The 21,130-nt window shown below is 37.2% G+C and overlaps 1 protein-coding gene across 1 annotated transcript in view; it reads left to right on the forward strand.

The window, feature by feature from the left end:
• The first annotated feature begins 10,838 nt into the window (after nt 1–10,838).
• Nucleotides 10,839–21,130, forward strand: part of wdfy1 (WD repeat and FYVE domain containing 1) — a 114,228-nt gene continuing 103,936 nt past the window's right edge. Inside the window, exons 1-3 of the mRNA XM_053507206.1 lie at nt 10,839–10,999; nt 12,108–12,175; nt 13,964–14,037. Of these exons, the coding sequence (XP_053363181.1) occupies nt 10,863–10,999; nt 12,108–12,175; nt 13,964–14,037 (279 nt within the window). The 5' untranslated portion in view covers nt 10,839–10,862. The remainder of the gene's footprint in view (nt 11,000–12,107; nt 12,176–13,963; nt 14,038–21,130) is intronic.

A 21,130-nucleotide genomic window follows, 5' to 3' on the forward strand; every position in this document is an offset into this window, starting at 1 on the left:
ATTGCCAAGATAAGAAATTTATTGTCACTAAACGATACAGAAAAACTAGTTCATGCTTTTATCACCTCTAGGTTGGACTATTGCAGTGGTTCTCAAACATTTTCTGTCATTTCCCACTTAAGGGGGTGGGCGAATTTTCAAGCCCCACTTGTCAACAAAATGATAACGAAAACGGCCAAGTGTACTATTTATTGAAAAATCTATTTCTAAACCAATAAGATCAAATAACACTAAGTTTAAAACAAATAAAATACACGTGCAATTGTTATAACAGGCTTACTTTGTCACTTATCTAGAGCTTTCTTTGAAAGAAGTTGAGTGGCTTATTAACGTGACTGGGGTGTGTCTCTAAGTGTCTCTCTATTTTGTTGGGTCTCATGCTGGGTTTCTCCTCTGCCCCCACCATAAATCCAAGCGCAACATAGGCTTCATCATGTTTTCCTTTTGGCTGGCTTTTTGGTTGGTTAGGCTGATCTTGCTGAATCACTTGCTTTTTTGTGGTCCATGTAACAAATGTATCCATTGATGTTATTATGCTCATTACATACAGTACGCTACTGTGTTATCGTCTAAAATGGTTATCGTCAAAAGGTGCATTTATTCGTTCTAGAGCTAAGTGGTTGGAAAAAGGAGAAAAGAATAAGTTATTTTTGCATTAGAAAAAAGAAATTACATATTAATTATATAAATCTGAATTTAAAACAGATAAATGTTCTAATGTTTTTGAGTCTATTAAGGAATTTATCTCACCTATCTCATCCAAATTTAAATCTTTCCTGAAGAACTTAGGAAAGATGAGATGATCACAGCTATCGGTTCAATGAAACAAAATAAGTCCCCAGGTACAGATGGTCTTTCAGTGGAGTTTTACCTTTGTTTCTGGGACCTAATTGAGAACCTTTTATTTGAAATGTATAAGGAATGTATTAAAACAAAGGAAATATCATCTTCTATGAAACAAGGGTTAATAACTCTGTTGCCTAAGCCTGATAAAGATCAGTTGATCTTAGACAACTGGCGTCCTATAACATTACTGAACGTAGACTATAAATTATCTCATATTTATGCAAATCGATTGAAAAAAGGTCTAAGTGAGTCTATCAGTAAGTGTCAAACAGGATTTATGGCTGGAAGGCATATAAATTGGAACATTAGACTAATTTTGGATTTGTAAGATTATTCGAATTTGGTAGAGTCAGAAGCGTTAATGGTTTTTCTAGGTTTCCACAAAGCTTTTAATACAATCGAGCATCAATTTATGTTTAAGGCTTTACAATTTCTCTATTATTGAAATGTTTCATAAAGGTATTAATAGCTCCATAAACTTATATCCAAATACTTCTAAAAGATTTTCTGTTTGTAGAGGAGTGCGTCAAGGTTGTCCTATATCCCCGTTTTTGTTTCTTATAGTTGTAGAGTGTCTCTCTAATAAAATATTGAACTCTTTACTTGTGAAAGAATAAGTATCTTTAGTAAAGAGATTAGATTATCTCAACTTGCAGATGATACTGTTCTTTTTTTGAGAAATAAAGAACTGTTGCCTGCCTAGGAATAAATATTACTGAAGATCTGACAGAGAGACAAGAGTTAAACTTTTCCCCTAAACTACAAAAAGCTCAAAGAATCTTTAATAATTGGCTTCAAAGAGACCTGACTATAATAGGCAGAGTTTTATTAACCAAGGTAGAAGGGGTATCTAGATTTATTTATCCAGCATTGTCACTTTTCGTTCATGATTGTACTTGTAAAAAAAATAATGACCTGTTAATACAATTTGTTTGGAGGAATAGACATCATTATTTAAGAAAATAAATTCTTCAAGGCCCTCAGAAATGAAAGCGGATTTGAACTTTTGGATTTTTGTGATTTAAATGATACTTTTAAAGTGAAATGGCTTAGGAATTGCTTGTTTAAACCTGACTCAATTTGTTTTTTTTATACCTTTTACTAATTTCAAAAAGGTTGGAGAATTGCGTTTTTTGTTAATGTGCGATTATTCTATTAATAAATTACCTGTGGCATTATCCAATTTCTATCAACAAGCTCTGAAGGCTTGGAAGTTATGTACATAACTTTTCTCCTCATAAAGTAATCCTGTTGAATAATGCTTACATTTAAGTTAATCGTAAATCTCTTTATTTACAAAGCTGGATGGATAAAGGTATCTGTTATTTGTCTGACATTTTAGACCAATCAGCTAATTTGCCTTCTTATGAAAATTTTATGAACGAATGGTAATTTTTTATAAAATATAAAGATTATAATTATGTTATGAAAGCCACCCGAACAGGTTAACTTATGTTGATGAGAGGTCATATGATGTCATATAATATTTGTCGATCTAAACCTGCTCTCTGTCTGAATGGAGTTGATATTAATAGTAAAAAATGTACAATTAAGTTTATTAGACAGTTGTTTTATAAAAATAGATCACTACAGCCTCGAGAGAAAATTTTCTGGAATGTTTATTTTACAGATATTATATGGAAAAAGGCTTGGTTGTTACCTTACAGATTTTGTTATCTCTAACAAACATAGAGAATTACATTTGAAAATTCTTCATAACATTAACATCAGTAATTATACTTTGTCAAAGTTTACGGATATTGATGAAAAATTTTCATTTTGTCTGGATGACCCAGAAAAATTAGCTCATCTTTTTTATGAATGTGTACATTTAAAGAAGTTTTGGGGAGAAGTGTCCCTGTATATCCAGAAGAAAACAGGTTACAATTGTGATTTGACTGTAAAAGATGTGTTATTTTATTTTGAATCAAAGAGTATAGCCATTAATTTTATGTTGAATCTTATAATTTTATTTGGTAAATTTCATATTCATAAAAGTAAAAGAAATAGTAATTCGAAGCCTTGTTTAAAGGCTTGCTTAGTTGATACAAAACTATACATGTATTCTTTTCAGATAGATTATCGACAGTAAAAAGTGTAAGCAAACACTACTATATGCTAAAGAACTGAATCTTTTTGTTTGTCTTGTTTATATTTATTTTTATTTTTTATTTTAAATTAATTTTTTACTTTTTGGATGTCTTGATAGTTTTGTATATTTGTTATTGTTGTGTTCAGTTCTAAAAAACAACAACAACAACAATAACAAATGCTACACGCAGGGCTCAACTTAAACAGACTAATTCTCACTAATGACTCGCCTCGGTTCAGGTGCGTGCTCTCTCACCTGACCGAGGCGCCCTATGGGAAATGAAGTCTAACTCAAAACAAAACTTGTGCGTGAACAACAAAACACAAACCAAGTCTGGGCGTTTGTCACCCTCTAGGGGTTAACCCTTACAGTTCTCACCTATACACTCGGAGAAACTAAAATGCACCCCTCCCCACTTTGCATGGTTTTAACAAACTATGGAGGAACTTGGACCTTGCTTCAGGCCTCTTCTTAAATTTGTGTAAATTTAAAATCTTCTGGATTCTACATTCTAAAATTGACATTGTTACCATTTTTAACCTATGGAATGCGATTAAAATATTTTAATGATTAAAATGTTTTTATTATGACATGCATTGAATTGTTATTAATCACTCTGCACTGTTTTTATTTACTCTACAATGTTTACATTTTAGATTTTATTAAAAAAAAAAAAATCCAAATAAAATGATTCCCTTTTTATTCCCCTATTATTTTCCCTTAGTAAAATAGCATTAAAAATGATGAGTTGTGTATCGAACAAATAAAAACAATACAAGGCATGTTTTGATTAGGAAACTTTCTAGCTCTTCCATTCCAGTGATTAAAAAACGGTAAAAATGTCAATTTTGAAATCCACAAACGCTTAGTGGTCCGAACGCAACGTAATAATCTTTGTATGATAAAATAACTTGTGGCATAAATCTACACAAAGCGCTTCAGTTTCAACTCAAACAGCAAAAAAACATAATAATAATCAAAAGAATAATATTGTTCTTTTTGCTGTTTATGTCCACCATTTAATAATTATTTAATTATCAATAATTTAAGCTACTCACATCGCGCTTGCTTTCACTTTAAAACAAATGCAGTGTTTAATCAGCAAGTATAGACTACCAACATAGTCTAATCAGCGCTCAGCCGCACGCATAAAGTTTACATAAATCACTGATCAATAGCTCATGATACATACATTTATACAATTTATTCATACAGCTGTACCTGTATTACATGGAAAGTTACAGTTTTGTTACAAAATGATTTACTCCGATAAAGAGCCGTATAAGAACTGTGGCAGCGGGCACACAAATCTGCTCGTGTCGGCTCATATCTGGAACATTTTGATCAAAGGGGAGATTAAAAGGGGAAAAGTGAAAGTGTGTACGAACAACATAACACAATGCATGTGTGTGAATGTCTGAAATGTGGTTGTCAATAAACCATTTAGTGAATGTAAAATGTTTGCGTGAACCTGCGGCGCACATGCCCTCTTTCACTTTGCAGAGTTTTGATCTAAAGTCAGATGAGCGCGCATGTTGATATGAGAGATTTATAAGAGATTGCTCTTCCCCAGAAATACAACAAACACACATTTATACGTGTTAAATAAGCGCTTTCCTTGCGGCGCTGTGTGAAACGCAGGCCAATGTAAGCCGCTTTATTTCAGTCATAATATATTAACATATTTTTGCTTTGTAGTGGACCGTGCGTGCACAACCTCTCGTAATAAAAATGCTTTTATGAATGTGGGCTATTTTCATCTACTTCAAATATTTGTTAATTTCTATTAAATTAGGTTTGAAAAAAGCAGAAAATAAAGAATAAACAAGTTGTTGGGTCAAAATAACACAACCAGGTGTTTATTTGTAAATGACTCACTACATCTCAGTTGACCCAACATGAGCAACCCAACAATGTGTTTATAGTACTTGAAATAACCCAGCATAAACCACCCAACGATGTGTTTACAGAAACAACACAGCATTTTTAGTGTGTCTTTTTTGAGTTATTGTAATGTTTTATTCTGAAAGGCTATTTTATCAGTTATTTCTATATTTAAAGGGGTCATCCAATCCTATTTTTCATTTAATGGTAATATGATTCTTTAGGGTCCTAATGAAAAGTTTGTAATATACTTTAATTAAAAATTCTCAATGGTTGTGTAAAAAAAACACTACTTTTACGTGGTAAAAACTAGCTCTGTTCTCAGCAACCTATTTTAGTACATGCTCCGTTAAATGCTTATGATCTCTGCTGAGCCCGCCCCCCAGTTCTGTGGGCGTCTTTTCACAACACACATGGGGTATAACCACGGGAGTGTAGCCCAGTGCGGGCAATGCTTTGGACTGCATTACCCACAAAGCATTGCCCACAAAGCAATGTTGCATATGTGATAACGCTCCTCTCAGGATGGGCCCTGCTTTGTACATGTGCACTCTGGGAGGCTCACAACTCCTGCTGCTCATAAGCTGTTAAAACTCCGCCAAGACTCATGCTCAGCCTATGACTACGCCATAGAGTTCCAGACCCTAGCACTCTCCAGCGGGTGGGACGGTCGGGGTCTGAGTGAAAGCTTTCTCGAAGGACTGATGAAGACATACCAGGAAGAGCTAATCTCCCAAGAACCACCTTTGTCAATCCAAGATGTCATGGATATGGCCGGCTGAGTGGATTCATGTCTCCACATTTGAAGCTCGGCCAGACTCTCATCACCCAGAGACATCAGAGTGGAGGATGTCTGTTTTGACTGTGCTAGGGGCAAACACACCAACACCGCACCGGCAGGTCTCCTCAGACCATTTCCTTCCCGTTAATGGGCTGATATTGCCCTGGACTTTGTCACAGGACTAGCCTCCTCCAACGGCGACTCTTGCATCATGACTGTGGTGGATCAGTTTTCCAAAGCCACCCATTGTATTCTGCTACCCAAACTACTGTCCGCCAAGGAGACCACCGACCTCATGATAACGCACGTTTTCACAGTCTCACAGTCTACCCAAGGACATCATCATTGACCATGGGCCCAAGTTAACCTCACAGTTTTGGAAGGCATTTTGCAAACTCATTGGAGCCATCCCCAGCCTGTCCTCAGGTTTTTACCCGCAATCCAATGGCCAGACCGAGGGGAAGATTCAGTCCTTCGAGGTTGTCCTAAGGTGCATGGCTTTCCAAGATGTCTCCTCTTGTAGCAAGTTCCTACCCTGGGTGGAATAAGCCCATAGCTCCCAAGTCTCGTCCTCTACCAGGTTGTCTCTCCTCCAGTGCTGCCTAAGGTATCAACCACCCTTAATATGGGAATCAGGAGGAGGCCAGAGTTCTGTCTGCCCAAGCCTTTGTTCGCCATTGTAAAAGAACCTGGTCTCAAGCCAGGAAGACACTGCTACAATTCAGCAAGACTAACAAGAAGGAAGCGGTCTGTAGGCGCTCATAGACCCCTAAATATAGAATAGGGCAGAGAGTCATGCTTTCCACCCGAGATCTGCCTCTAAAGACTTTTTCCCGCAAACTCTCTCCCTGTTACATCAGCCCCTTCACTATCACAAAGATTGTCAACCCCTGCGCCGTCAAGCGGATTAACCCCACGTTTTACATGTCACGGTTATGCCATCTTGCTGTGCGCTGCTTAAATCGCATGACTATCTTGTGTTATTTTCCCACCATTTTGGGTGGTCTTAACATGCTCAAAAACTCATGAAAACCTCAGGTTGGAGCGGGCGTCACATTATATTGAGTGACATCATATTTAATACCATTACATTTAATAACATCACAGTGTGATGCTTTTTCCCAGAATCTGCGGCCTATTCTATACATGTACACATCACACATGTTAACACTGACACGTACACGCACACACATGCTTGCACACAAAAACACACTCATACATACACACCCACTACAAATGTTAACACTCTTACCTACACAAACACACTAATATATCACTCACATAATCACACACACATCTCTCTCACATGCAAGCAAAGTTTCTGTAAACACACACACATACATGCATACATACACCCACACCCTAACAAGTCACATGTCTCACACACATACACTACCGTTCAAAAGTTTTAGAACACTTGCAAATTTATTTATTTTTTGTTAAGTGATTTATTTTCTACATTCTACAACAATACTGGGGATTTCAAAACTATAAAATAACACATATGGAATTAGGTAATTACGTAACAACAAGAAAAACAACAGTAAGTTGTTATTTTAAGACACAGAGGTCAGCCTTTCTGTAATAGTTCTTGCAAGAACAGTATTGTCAAGTGCATTTGCAAAATCCGTCAAGCACCATAATGAAACTGGCTCTCATAAAGACCATCCCAGGAGGGCAAAACCAAAACCTACCTCTGCCGCAGACGAGAAGTTCATGTAGAGTTATTAGCCTGAAAAATGACCAATTAACAGCACCTCAGATTAGAGGCGTTATAAAGTCTTTACAGAGCATGAGTACCAGAAATATCTCAATATTAACTGTTCAAAGTAGATTAATGCATTTTTTGGACGCCTTCAGCATTCATTTACAATGTAGAAAGAAATAAAAATCAGGAACCATCATGGAGTTAGAAAGTGTTCTAAAACTTTTGAACGGTAGTGTATATCACAAATGTTAACACACAGAATAGGCTTATGTTATCTCAATACATTGAGGATGGAAAATTGTAGAGGGATTTTTGATATCTCAAACAGGTCAGCCGTGATGATGAGTCAAACTTACTGTGTGCTAAAAAAAGATTTATAACTTTCAGTGTGAAATTATATTGAGTGACATTACCACACATACCTCACACACACAAACACACACACACACACACTCACACACACACACACACACACACTCACACACACACACACTACCAGGCCTACAGTATGCGAGCAGTGTTGCCAACTCGTCAGTAAGGAAAGTAGCTATTGGCTGTCGTAGAAGTCGCTAGAAGTCGCTAGATGACGTAATCACGTAATTTGCATAATGCACGCTGCACAGTGTGAAAAAGCAGTTTTACATGTTTCTCCAATGTGATCACATGCCAGCATAGAACAGTGTTCAGCGATAACTAATGCCATGGTGGCTTCAGCTTTTTTTGAAGGGCCTTTTTTTTTTTTTTTACCATAAATGGCCGTTTGTTTTGTGTAAAACTATTGTAAGGCTTTGCCTTTTGTGTATGTTTCTGAGTTGACATGTGTTTTTTTATAGCGCAAAGTTTGGCATAAAAATCAGTCTTGCAATACAGGCAGTATGCACGTGTATTATCTCCAATAAAATGCTTCAACCATCCGTTGAATTTAGGATTTGATTCCCACTCCTTTCTGAATTTCTGAGAGTATAGTTTTGACTGAGACATGATGAACTAGCGAGCTATATATTTATGCTAAAGTCACAGTGGATGAGGTAAGTAATGAGGCTGTTTGAGTCAAATGCAGCGATTTATTCTTGTGCAGCAATTTATTTTAGACAAAGAACATTTTTTAATATGCTTCGGAACAGGATACTTTTTATTTACATCCCGCTTACAAGCCAGGGCGGGATCACTTAACGGCGGATTCGCGCATGGGCAATTCAATTGCAGTCGAGACTCGTAGGAGTGAGCATCTCCTGCTGTAACTGCAGCTGGGGGCGGGGGGGGGACTCCTGCGAGAGGACAGGCCTGTCTGTGAGTGCTTTGGGATGGGGGAGGGGCCGGCGGCGGCAGCTGCTGTGGCAAGTTGAGAAGAGTCAGTACAGACACATCAGAGTCTCCAAAAGTCTCCAGTAACACAAGAAAAAGTCGCCAGATTTGTCGCTAGTCGCTTTTTAAAAAAATTGTCGCTAGAGGGATTTGAAAAGTCGCTAAATATAGCGACAAAGTAGCTAAGTTGGCAACACTGTATGCGAGATATAAAAAGATATAGAGAATGAGGATGCAAAATTGCTGTGGAATATATAATATTTCAAACAGGTCAGCTGTGACGATGTAATTAATCTTATGTAGAAAAGCAATTAATTACCTTTCTTTGTGACGTTATATTAAGTGAAATGACAGTGACATCATACTGTAGTGTGATGCTTTTTTCCCATCATCTGGGGCTTTTTGGACGGTCTAAACATAAAGCTCCTTCTTTTCTTAAATTATTCTAAAGTCCGCAAATGCTCCACAATGCCTTGCAGCCTTGGCGTCATAATCCCTGCTTCATTATATAAATATAATATAATATAAGATGAAAAAATATATAAGGTATATTAGATTAAATATTTTTGTGAAAGGACTTTGTGATCATGATATAGGTTTAAGAGTAAAAGAACATCCCCAGAGAATGATGGCCTAACAGGTGAATTTCATAAGGTATTCCAAGATTATGTATTATTTGAATTTTTATTACTGGTTTTAAAGGAAACTTTAGAAACCTATAGGCTTCCCCAATTGATGTGTCAAGGCCTAATTACATTGATACCTAAACCTAATCATGACTGCTTGCTTCTTGACAATTACATAACTTTAATTATTTATTATGTAAAATTTTTGTCTCAAATATTTGCACAAAGAATAAAGTTATGTTTAGATACAATTATAGATGAAAGTCAGTCAGACTTTATGCAAGGATGACATATTAGTATTGATATTAGATTAATTTTAGATTTAATAGATTACAAGGATTACATAGCTGATAGTAGGTTCATTTTATTTATAGTTTTATATAAAGCCTTTGATACAAGAAAAAATACCTTTTAATTTAATTTATTAATTTTTTTTTTTTAGGTTTTGCTTAATTCTTTAAAAGGGTTATACAAACTTTATATGGTGACTGTATTACTGTATATGATGCAGATCAATCCCTGCTATCTGTTTCACCCAAATGAGGATGGTTTCCTGTTGAGTCTGGTTCCTCTCAAGGTTTCGTTTTATTACCATCTTAGAGAGTTTTTCCTTGCCACTGTCGTCGTCGTCCTCGGCTTGCTCAACAGGGACAATCATATCATTTTGCTTCATACAAATTCACATTTCATACAAACTTAATTCTTTTGATTGTGTAAAGCTGCTTTGTGACATGTAATGGCATGTAAATTGTTAAAAGCGCTATAAAAATAAAATTTATGGTCTTACAATTTTGGTCTTACAATTAATAAATAATAAAGGAGATTTGCTTACATATTTCGAATTCTTATAGAAATTTGGTATTCCAGTATCTCTATGTGAATATAGTGGTATTGTAGACAATACAATACCAGCAGGATTTGTGAGACTTCTGAAGGGTCTATATCGACTCCTTTAAATACTAATAAATAGTTGCTTAAATGGTATTGTTATAAAAGACAAAAAATGTAGTAAAACATTTTTAAAGATGTTTAATTTTTTGCCCTTCAATATTTCGATATAAATTCTTTTGGAATGCCCAATATCTTTTATTTTAGTGTTGACTGAGAATTTATTTTTAAACATTACTAGGACTTTTAAGCTGGAAAGCAACTAGAACCACTTAAGGAACTAAATTTCTCCTTTCTATTATAATTATATAAGTATACCCAGCTTGTTATTGTTGTTATTGTCAATGTTATTTTCATTTGTATCTTATTTCCTCTTTCTATAATAAAATATATGAATATAATGTTTATAAAACTTTATACATGTTTATTAAATGCTAACAGGACATTTTTGTTACTCAAAAAAAAAAATACATTTTTGTTTAAATTATACGGCCTTCCTGCCATCCTGTAATTATATTGAACCATTTCTAGATAACGAGTTCCGACTGTAAACTGAATTTACAAAGTATTTTATATATAACATTCTGAAAACAAAAAGTCGGGATACAATAATGCAAGCTGATTTGGCTGCTTTACTCCGTGTTTTACGGTAATTGTCTTGCGGTGAAATTTCCCTTGTAGATCAGCTGACTTGAAGAGAGAGATTTGAGAAGAGAAATAAGGAAAACAGCTATGGCTGCCGAGATTCATTCAAGGCCACAGAGCTCCAGACCTATACTGCTTAACAAAATCGAAGGGCACCAAGATTCAGTGACTGCTGTTATTTTAATTCCGAAGGAGGACGGAGTCATCACGGTCAGCGAAGACAGGTACAATCGTCCTGCGGCTCCTTATAAGATTTGTGCTGCTAGACGATTAGCCAGTTAGGCTAGCAAGCTGTATTCGAATTACGGTTCGAATTACATGTTTTTAATTTTTTATTAAAAAGTACAACAACAACAATAATAATAATAATAATTATTGTTGTTGCTGCTGTTTTTAATTGACAGAATTGAACCTTAATACGTTAGGTAAGAAGGTAATGAATATTTAATAAGACGGAGAGGCGCTACAGGTGCCTTAGGGCACTCATAGACAGACTAAAAAAAAAATGTCCACTGTTTTTCCCCACACTAACCAACTGATCACGGCTTATTGATCACTCTATTGTTGCATCACACTACCTTTCCTGCACTGCTTAAAGAATTACGGATGTTTGTACCACACGCGGTTTATAAATGTTTGCAAAAATGTATGTTTTGTATATACAGTAATATATGTAGCTTTTATTCTGTTTGGATTGTTCATGTTACCCTTGCGCAGTCATTGATTGTACATCAGTATATCTCCTACATGTATCCTATTTATACTACATACTGCACCCCCTGTACATCAATACCTCTGGACGTACACTATATTGCCAAAAGTATTGCTTACCTGCCTTCACGTGCATATGAACTGAGTAACATCCAATTCTTAATCCATAGGGTTTGAATTTTGACATAAATGTGTTTTCTGCTTGGTGTGTTTCCTCCCAGTACTCTGGTTTCCTTCTGTAATTCAAAGACATGTGGTTTAGGTTGATTTGCATTAACAAATTGCCCTTTGTCTGTAGTGGCGTGTGAATGTGTGTTTGTGCCATGTGATGGGTTGGCACTCTATCCACGGTGTCCCTTGCTATGTGTACCGTGTTTCCTGGGCTCCAGGCCCCATGTAACCATGCTTAGGATAAGCAGAATGGGTGAATGTTTATTTTCTGATGTCTAGCAGTTAATCTATGAAGATGGTGGTTTGGAGATTAAATAACTGATTTCTATTTAAAGTCTAAGCCATGAGAAAATTTTATAATGCTGAACTGCTCTTGTTGTCAGTTTTCTCTTTTGTGTGCCAGAAAGCTTTGTGGTTCTGAACTGACAGGTTTTTCAATTCTTGTTGCAGGACTATCCGCATATGGATGAAGAGAGACAGTGGGCAGTACTGGCCTAGCATTTACCATACTGTGTCCTGTGAGTTCAAAGCAAACATGAATATTCTGTTAAACTGTTATAAACATTCAGCATTGAACTGATCTCTGTACAACCATTACATAAAATAATCCGTTTTAACCACCCAAAAAATTACCAGTTTTAAACACTATAATCATATTTTTGCATATAAAAGCTTAATATTTAGGAAAAAAACATGTAAATTAATAAAAATATTAAATAAATGGACAGTAAACCTTACTTAACTATAATTTGATTACACTTCGCACGGGCTGCTTTTAAACCAAAAACTGCATGTGTTTTTTTTTTTTTTTTTCTTTGGTTTGTTTTTTGAGGTTGAAACTGCCAGGTATAACTTCTATAGGAAGACCAAAGAGATGATTCATGGATGCAGTGAGAGAGGACATGAAGTTAGTTGGTGTTAGAGAAGAGGATGCAGAGAATAGGGTTAGATGGAGGCAGATGATTCGCTGTGGCGACCCCTAAAAGGGAACAGTCAAGACAAAGAAGAAGAAGTTTCCTAGCGCTGCATAATCCTTCTGTGTTTTAGTGGATGCATCAAAATGCATCAGACTTAGCAGTCAGTTTTGGGTCATTATCTCCCTTCATGATGATTCCTTCCAGTTAGATTAGATTATTTTTTTTACAAATTGCCAGACAGAATGTTTCTGGAGACTTCTGAATTTATTCTGTTGAATTACATTATCAGTAAAATTAGTAACTGAGATCCAGAAGCAGTCAGCATCTCAATCCCTGCCACCACTATCACAAGCCCCGTCCCCGATAACCCACCCCCCTGTGTTATTCCCGCTGTTATACCCCTTGACTAGCGGTGAGAAGCGGTATTAGGCACTGTGAGCCGTCTTGAGTAACTGCCTGATGTTTTGTGAGGACTGATGCGCGGAAAGATGGAAACATAATTACAGCCCCAAAACTCGCAGTGAATCATGATGAACCATACTTATGGCCACCGCGCAAGACCGCATATGTGAGATAGGGGAATTATGGGCCAAACTTCGCTAAATGATAATGGTAGAGTAATTATAAAGGTCTTGACTAAAACAACATGCATGAGGAATCACAAAGGATTTTCTGCAATAGAAAAGTACTCCAACTCGTTACTTTTATCAGGGAGTAACACTATAATGTAACTGATTACTTTTTAATGACATTCATTTGTAATGTAATTAGTTACTTTTTAATGTAAAAAGTAACGTCCCCAGAACTGGTATATGGTATGTCTTCTATATTTATTTTTGGAGCCTTCAACCCTGCCCTGTTGCGGTAGTTGATGTCGGTTTTCATTTTGGTTTATAATTTTATCATACAATGCAGTATTTGCAGGCAAAACACAGGACTCAAGTCAAGAGTAGACATTCAGAGCTAGTAATAATACAAGTCTAATAGTGTTCACTTGGATAACAATATTTTTAATACTTGAAAAATGGGTGGGTTTAGATGAATTGTGCAAATTTGTTTACAAAAATAATATTTTAAATTTCAGGAAATGAAAACTGAATTTTTTTATTTTGATCTTCCCAAATAAAGCACTTCATTGCAAAACCTTAGTGTATAGCATAAGCAGAAGAATTGGCCCTACTATTCCATAGAGTTTGGAAAACTTAGAGTACTGTATATGACTATTCAGCTTATATTTTTTTGGGATTGGCCCTCTGCTTGTATTGCCTATTTTATTTAGCATATTTAGAATCCAGTTTCTGTCTTAATAAATCAAAACATGATGTAACGAGATAAAGAATTTAGCTCATGTTCATATTTTTCAATCTCTGTTTTTTTGCCTTCTCCCAGCTCCATGTACATGTGTGGCATACCACCAAGAAAGCAGGCGGATCTTCATAGGACAGGACAATGGATCTATTGTGGTAATTTAGTTTCTATTCCTTCCTACTGGCCAACTTAGATAGGGACATTATTCTACAGAGTGTTTGCAACTGACATTGCTGATTTCCTTCATCCACTTTTGGTGGGCTGTTTTCTGACTACCGTAATTTTATTTAGTCTTGGATTGGTGTCTATAAAATCCTAAATGCCAGAAAAGTGATGCATGGGCTGATGTTTCGAACAGAAGACAAAGGTAAAAACATTAATTCATACAAAATACCTGCCAGTGTTTCCCTGGAAGTTATTACATTGGTCTCTTTAAAATATCTAAAACCTAAAGTTATGTTGTTGGATTGCATTTTCATTTCATGGATTGGAGACCTGGAGCCTATCCCAGAAGGCTTAGGGCACGAGGCAGGGTACACCCTGGACCGGGTGGCAATTGTTTGCAAGGCACACACAAATACACACATTCACACACTACAGTCAATTTGGGAATGCCAATTAGTCTAACCTGCATGTCTTTGGACTGTGCGAGGAAACCGGAGTACCCAGAGAAAACCCACCAAGCACAGGGAGAACATGCAAACTCCATGGACACATCTTCTACTGTTTAATAAGCAGAATTTGTCTGCCAGCCTGCTGTTTTTCTGGTCTTTGTCCACAATCTTTTTGGTGTACATGAAAAATGAATTTACTACTAATCACATTTATATATTTAAATCAAGGTTGGGAAAACGGGGGTGGTTCTGGGATCAGATCTTTGCAACGTGGAGAATTTTACATGTATAATGTCTTGCTATTAATAGTAAATATCCTTTTTATGCCATATTTTTCTAAAAAAAAAATATGCTGGGCGTTAGTCCTATGACTTGGGCGTGAGCTTTGCACCTGGTTCTCCATATTCTCCAGTGTATCCTCACAGGTCTAAAATATACTTGCGGTGGTAGTCCTCAGAATGGGCTGGCACGCACAAACACACACACACACACACACACACGCGCAGAGATGTTGCCATTAAGAATGCATTTTTTTTCTTGCGGAAGGCTGCAATTCATCTTGTGGAAGGCGCAATTTGTCTCACAAGCACCATTTTAGAATTTAAATGAATGTGTTGTGCTTCACAGAATAATCGTCAGATGGCCCATGGAAGGACTTTATAAGTCATGCTTTAAAATTCATAATAGCAAGTTTGTTATATAGTTTTTGTAATTTCATGACAGGGAAAAAAACAATAAAAGACAGGACAATTTCTTGATTTTATCTTAAAATTATTTTTATTTCCTCATGGTAGGCTATTTGATGGTGCTAACTATGTGAATGTCATGATTCATGAAAATGTGTCGACATTGAGCACCATCTGAAGACATGAATGAAGAAACAAACAAACAAAAAAAATATATTTTTTAAGTAAATATTCATAATGCACATAATAATTTTTCCCCCCAAAAAAGAATGGCATGAATCCACACAAAGCGCTTATGGATTTTTTTTTTTTTTTTTTTTTGCTGTTTGTGTCCAGCATTGAATAATTATTTCATCAGTTATTTGACCATGAAATAATGGCTGGAATGTGGTTGTGAATTTATGACTGAAATAAAGCTGCTCATTGGTGTGTTCACAAAGGGTAGCGTTTTAATTAAAAGGCTGATAAATGTGTGTGCAAAATATGACCAAATTTATCAATTAAAAATGCCTACATACTCCCCCAGAAACGCCACACACAAAAGTATATACTGTAGGCTACTCTCTCAATAAACACTGGCTTTTAGAACGCGATGGCATTCTCCAATGTGACCTGCTTTATTCAAGTCATAATATAATATAACACATTCTTGCTGTGTAGGTAATTTTTTGGTGTGTGTATAAGAAATGCATTTCAATGAATGTTTTCAGAAACCTTTTTTTTTCTGTTTTCCCAAAAAGAAGCTTCTTTTATGGCCTGTTTTATGGCGTTTAGTTTTATAGTGTTCATCTTGAGCGCAAAGTTTTGACATTTTGAGAGCAGATAAAGCACTCTATGCTCATGCAGTGTCTCCTCTGCGCACTCAACAACTTGGTTCTGTAGGTGCAGTGTCTCCCCTGTGCACTCAATATTCTTTTTCTGTGCGTGCGCGCAACTCTGCCTGCATGCGCGTGCAATAGTGATGCGCGGGTCATTGTGTAACTCGCGGGTTGGGGCGGGTAAAGAAATTGTCACTTTATTTGCGGAGCGGGTTGGGGCAGGTCATTAAAAACAAAATTAAATAAAAAATCCATTGTAAAAGAAAATTACATGTCAGTTGTGCTCAAAAAAACATCCTCGCATGCTACACATTGCAGCACAAGACACAGCTCAAGCGATCGTAAAGGCTGACGAAACTGAACCAGTTAAAACACTGCCTGTTACAGTGAGTCACGAAACGAGTGTGTGTACTGGGGCTGGAGATGACTGTTTTCTCTCCATAGTACCTGTCAAAATAAAGTCCAAGAAAGGTAACAAGACAGTAGAAGTATACGCCTTTATGGACCCAGGCAGCTCTGCTACCTTTTGCACAGAGTCATTAGCAAGGCAATTAAACGTACAAGCTAAAAAAATTGACATCATGTTAAGCACCATGAATGCGAGGAAACAAGTAGAAAGTTGCGTGCTTACTGACCTAGAGGTTAGTAGTCTGAAAGAAAACACCTTTGTTGAACTCCCCAAAGTGTTCACACAAAAGAGTATCCCAGTCTCAGTGGAAAACATTCCACAACAGCACGGCAGTGATAAGTGGCCATACCTCAGCGAAGTAAAACTGCCTCACATTAATGCTGGAGTTGAAATTCTCATAGGTAACAAAGAGCACAGGCTCCTAGAACCATGGCGAGTAATTAACAGCAGGCACAATGGGCCATACGCAGTAAGAGGTCATGCAGTCAACGTCCCCACACCTCATCTAAGTCGACAAGACGGGCAAGAGTGCTATATACCTCACCATGGCGTATACCATCCACAAAAGAAAAAGCTAAGGGTAGTCTTTGACTGCGCTGCCAGCTATCAGGGAATATTATTAAATAGCGAGCTTCTGCAGGGACCCGACCTGACAAACTCACTCATTGGGGTGCTCACACGCTTTAGACAAGAGGAAGTTGCCATGATGGCAGATGTGGAAGCCATGTACTATCAGATTAGAGTTCTGGAAAAAGACACAGATTTGTTGCGTTTCCTGTGGTGGCCGAATGGAGACGTGAGTCAGGACTTGGTTGAGTATAAAATGGTCGTTCATTTGTTTGGTGCAAAATCATCTCCAAGTGTAGCTAACTTCGCCCTTAGAAAAACAGCAGAAAAAAACTGCAGCAATGCATCTGCTGAGGCAGTCAACACAGTACTTTTACGTAGACGACTGCTTGAAGTCTGTTTCTAGTCATAGTCAAGCAGTTGCGCTATATAGTAATCTCACCAAACTGTGCGCAAGCGGATGGTTTCACCTCACCAAGTGGGCAAGTAATAGTCGTACATTACTAACTTCCATCCCTGAGAGTGAAAGAATCAAAGACATGAGGGACATTGAGTAAAGACGCACTCCCTGTTGAGAGAGCTCTGGGGGTACTATGGTGTATTAATTCAGACAGGCTCAAGTTTAAGATTAGTTTAAAAGTGCGGCCTGTGACTGGAAGAGGAATCTTGTCAGTCACCAGTTCAATTTATGACCCCTTAGGCTTCCTTGCACCAGTCATACTGCCAGCTAAGATCTTAATGCAGCAGTTATGTAAAGAAAGACTCGCTTAGGACGATGACATTCCCGAACAATTTATAAAAAGATGGAGGGCCTGGCTACAAGAGTTGCATCAATTGTCTGAGTTTAGTGTAGCAAGATGCGTAAAACCAGTTGACTTTGGAGTTACAACTATAGCACAACTCCTCCACTTCTCAGATGCAAGTGAAATGGGATATGGAGTTGTCTCATATATTAGGTTAGTAAATGCTGATGGACTCACACACTGTGCATTCATGATGGGGAATTCTCGCGTAGTGCCCTTGAAACAAACTACTATCCCCCGAATGGAATTGACAGCGGCCGTGGTTGCTGTAAACAACGACAAAATGTTGAAAGGTCAACTGGAAATAAAACTGCTGGACTCTGTGTTTTGGACCGACAGCACAACTGTCTTGAGATACATTGAGAGTCAACAGAGCCACATCAGTGGAGGTATGTCAACACTTTAAAAAACCCAGCTGACGCTGCTTCCAGAGGAGTTTTCTGTGAAAAATTCATGAAAAACAACAATTGGATCCATGGTCCCCCCTTACTTAAAAAAACAGAGTAAATGGCCTGAGAACATTCATGATCTGTCGACGAAAGAGGATGACATTGAGATTAAACACTCAACCTCAGTGAATCTCGTAAAGACTACAGAGAGCACAGATGCTGTGAGTAAATTAATTAACTATCACTCTGACTGGTACAAGCTAAAAAGATCCGTTGCCTGGATTCTTTGCGTTAAAGACATGCTTAAACAGAGAACAAAAAGGATTAAGGGACAGGCAAACAACTCAATAACAGAAAAAACCATAAGTCTCTAACAATTAAGGACTTAACAATGGCAGAAAACGTCAACTTAAAAGTCATTAAGTTCGCTCAAAACCAAAAATTCAAAGACGAAATCTCCACGTTACAAAAGGGTAATGCATCTGTAAAAGGAAACCGCTGTCTCTCCAAACTAGATCCAGTACTGCAGGATGGAGTGCTAAGAGTTGGAGGACGTCTTGGTAGGTCTGCAATGCCTGAGCATGCAAAACACCCTGTCATTATACCCAAAGACTCACACATTACAACTCTAATCTTAAGAAACATTCACAAACAGGTCGGACATTGTGGAAGGAATTATATGCTTTCAAAATTGCGGCAGAAATACTGGATTCTGACTGCAAATTCCCTTGTGAGGAAGTTTCTGTCCAGTTGTACATGCAGAAAGATCAGAGCAAAGAATAGTGAACAAAAAATGTCAGAACTGCCACGTGATAGAATAACACCAGATCACCCACCGTTCACTAACATAGGGGTAGACTATTTTGGACCCCTCGAGGTCAAACGGGGTAGAAGTAATGTTAAAAGATATGGCGTATTGTTTACTTGTCTGACAACAAGAGCCGTGCACATTGAAGTCGCACAGTCATTAGATACAGACTCCTGCTTAAATGCTATTCGACGCTTCATGTGCAGAAGAGGCCAGGTGTCAGTTATCCAACAGTGGAATCAGTCAAAAATCGAAGGCGTTCTCATGCAAAAGGGGATACAATGGATATTTAATCCTCCTGCTGGGTCTCACTTCGGTGGAATATGGGAAAGGCAGATAAGATCAGTTAAAAAAATCTAGAGGTCTGTACTGAAAGAACAAACACTAAACGATGAGAGCTTGCTTACATTCCTGTGTAAGGTGGAAGCTATAATGAATGACCGTCCCCTTACCACTGCTACAGACGATCCCACAGACCTGGAGCCCCTGACACCTAACCACCTGCTGCTGATGAAAAAACAGCCAAACTTGCCTCCTGGACTTTTCAAAAAGGAGGACATTTACGCACGTCGCAAGTGGAAGCAAATTCAATACCTTGCCGACCTATTCTGGAAGCGATGGGTGCATGAATACTTGCCCTTGCTTCAGGAGCGGCAAAAATGGTCTCAGGTGAGAAAAAAACCTCACGATCGGAGACGTAGTTCTAATAATTGATGAGTCTTCTCCAAGAAATTCATGGGTCGTCGGACGGATCACGAAAGTGTTCCCTGAAAAAAAGGACTTGTGAGACGTGTACTGGTCCAAAACTAAAACAAGCACCCTGGAAAGACCCATCGATAAGCTGTGCCTCATATGTGAAATGGACTGTTAATTACCTTATAAAGTAGTCATGTTCCTTTCATTTGTTACGCAGCGATATGAATACCTTAAGTTAAACCGTTAACAAATGTTTAAAGTGTTAAAGTTAATTAAAATTTTAATCCAATAGTAAATGCTGTGGTCCAATTGTAAAAAAAAAAAGGAAAAAACAACACAAAAAAATGTGTGGAATTGTCAGTCTTCCTGCCTGTCAATTAGGAGCTGGAAATGTAAGGGCCATATTTCATTCTTGTGATTTGTTGTTATGTTTATCTCATTTCAGTTTATTAGTTAAGCATTAAGCACTAAGTATCATACTCATAATTTGTATTGTGACATTATTTCATGAGTTGTTCTGTGACATCATCCCACAGTTATGCAGTTTCATGTCTATCACGCACATGGTTGTTGTTAAGACACGGAAGGATACAGAAAGGTGTGGAGCACACAAGCTTTGACCGTGAGACAGTAAGCTAAAAGGAATACAGTAAAATGAGTTGTTGTAACTGTAATCTATCGAAGCTACAGAACACAGCAAGCGACTTGTCGTGACTACAGTGGATTTATGCAAGAAACTGTAACAACCGTTGTACTTTGATGTTGAAAATAAACAAGAGACAAAGAAATCAACGAAACGTCTGAAGTCGTGAGTGACACTGTGTAACAAAAGACACGCATCAGAACTTGTGAATAACATGCACGTACATTCATGTATGTTGTGTGCAATTTCCTATAGCCTATATTAAATATTTGGGAATATTTTTTATATTTTATTAAGTTCTTTGATAAGGTTACGTCACGTGACAAGTCAAGAAAGCACCAAGCAGCTACCGCTGCCAGTCACAACAAAAACAAAGAAATAGAAGATTAGGTGTGGAAGAAATTAAGTTCGGGAATTTACATCATTAAAAGAAAAAACAATCAGGCTGCTAAATCTAATGTTTTAGCATTCTTCTTTTACACAGCGAATGTAAAAACGCTACTGAACATTTCAGTGTGATAAATAAAAAAAAATGTCAGTGGTTATTTAGCATAGGCTGTAAACTGTAGGCCTGTCCTATACAAATCTAAAATAAAAAATAGTTAAGCTCAGATTACAAATGCTGCTTTGTAAATGTTTAAAATGTGTATCATTATCTTGTTATTAATATGACCTGATTTATCATTCATATTCATAATCATATTTTGTTGCCAGTTTACAGGTTGATGTTTCCAAACACTTTCAGGCTGAAATAAAGGCTGTTTTAATTTGAATTACAATGCCTAGTATGTCTATTTAATGGTCGCAGGTGCGGG

Source organism: Clarias gariepinus, chromosome 11, assembly GCF_024256425.1.
Source record: "Clarias gariepinus isolate MV-2021 ecotype Netherlands chromosome 11, CGAR_prim_01v2, whole genome shotgun sequence".
In the NCBI taxonomy this organism is placed as follows: Eukaryota; Metazoa; Chordata; class Actinopteri; order Siluriformes; family Clariidae; genus Clarias; species Clarias gariepinus.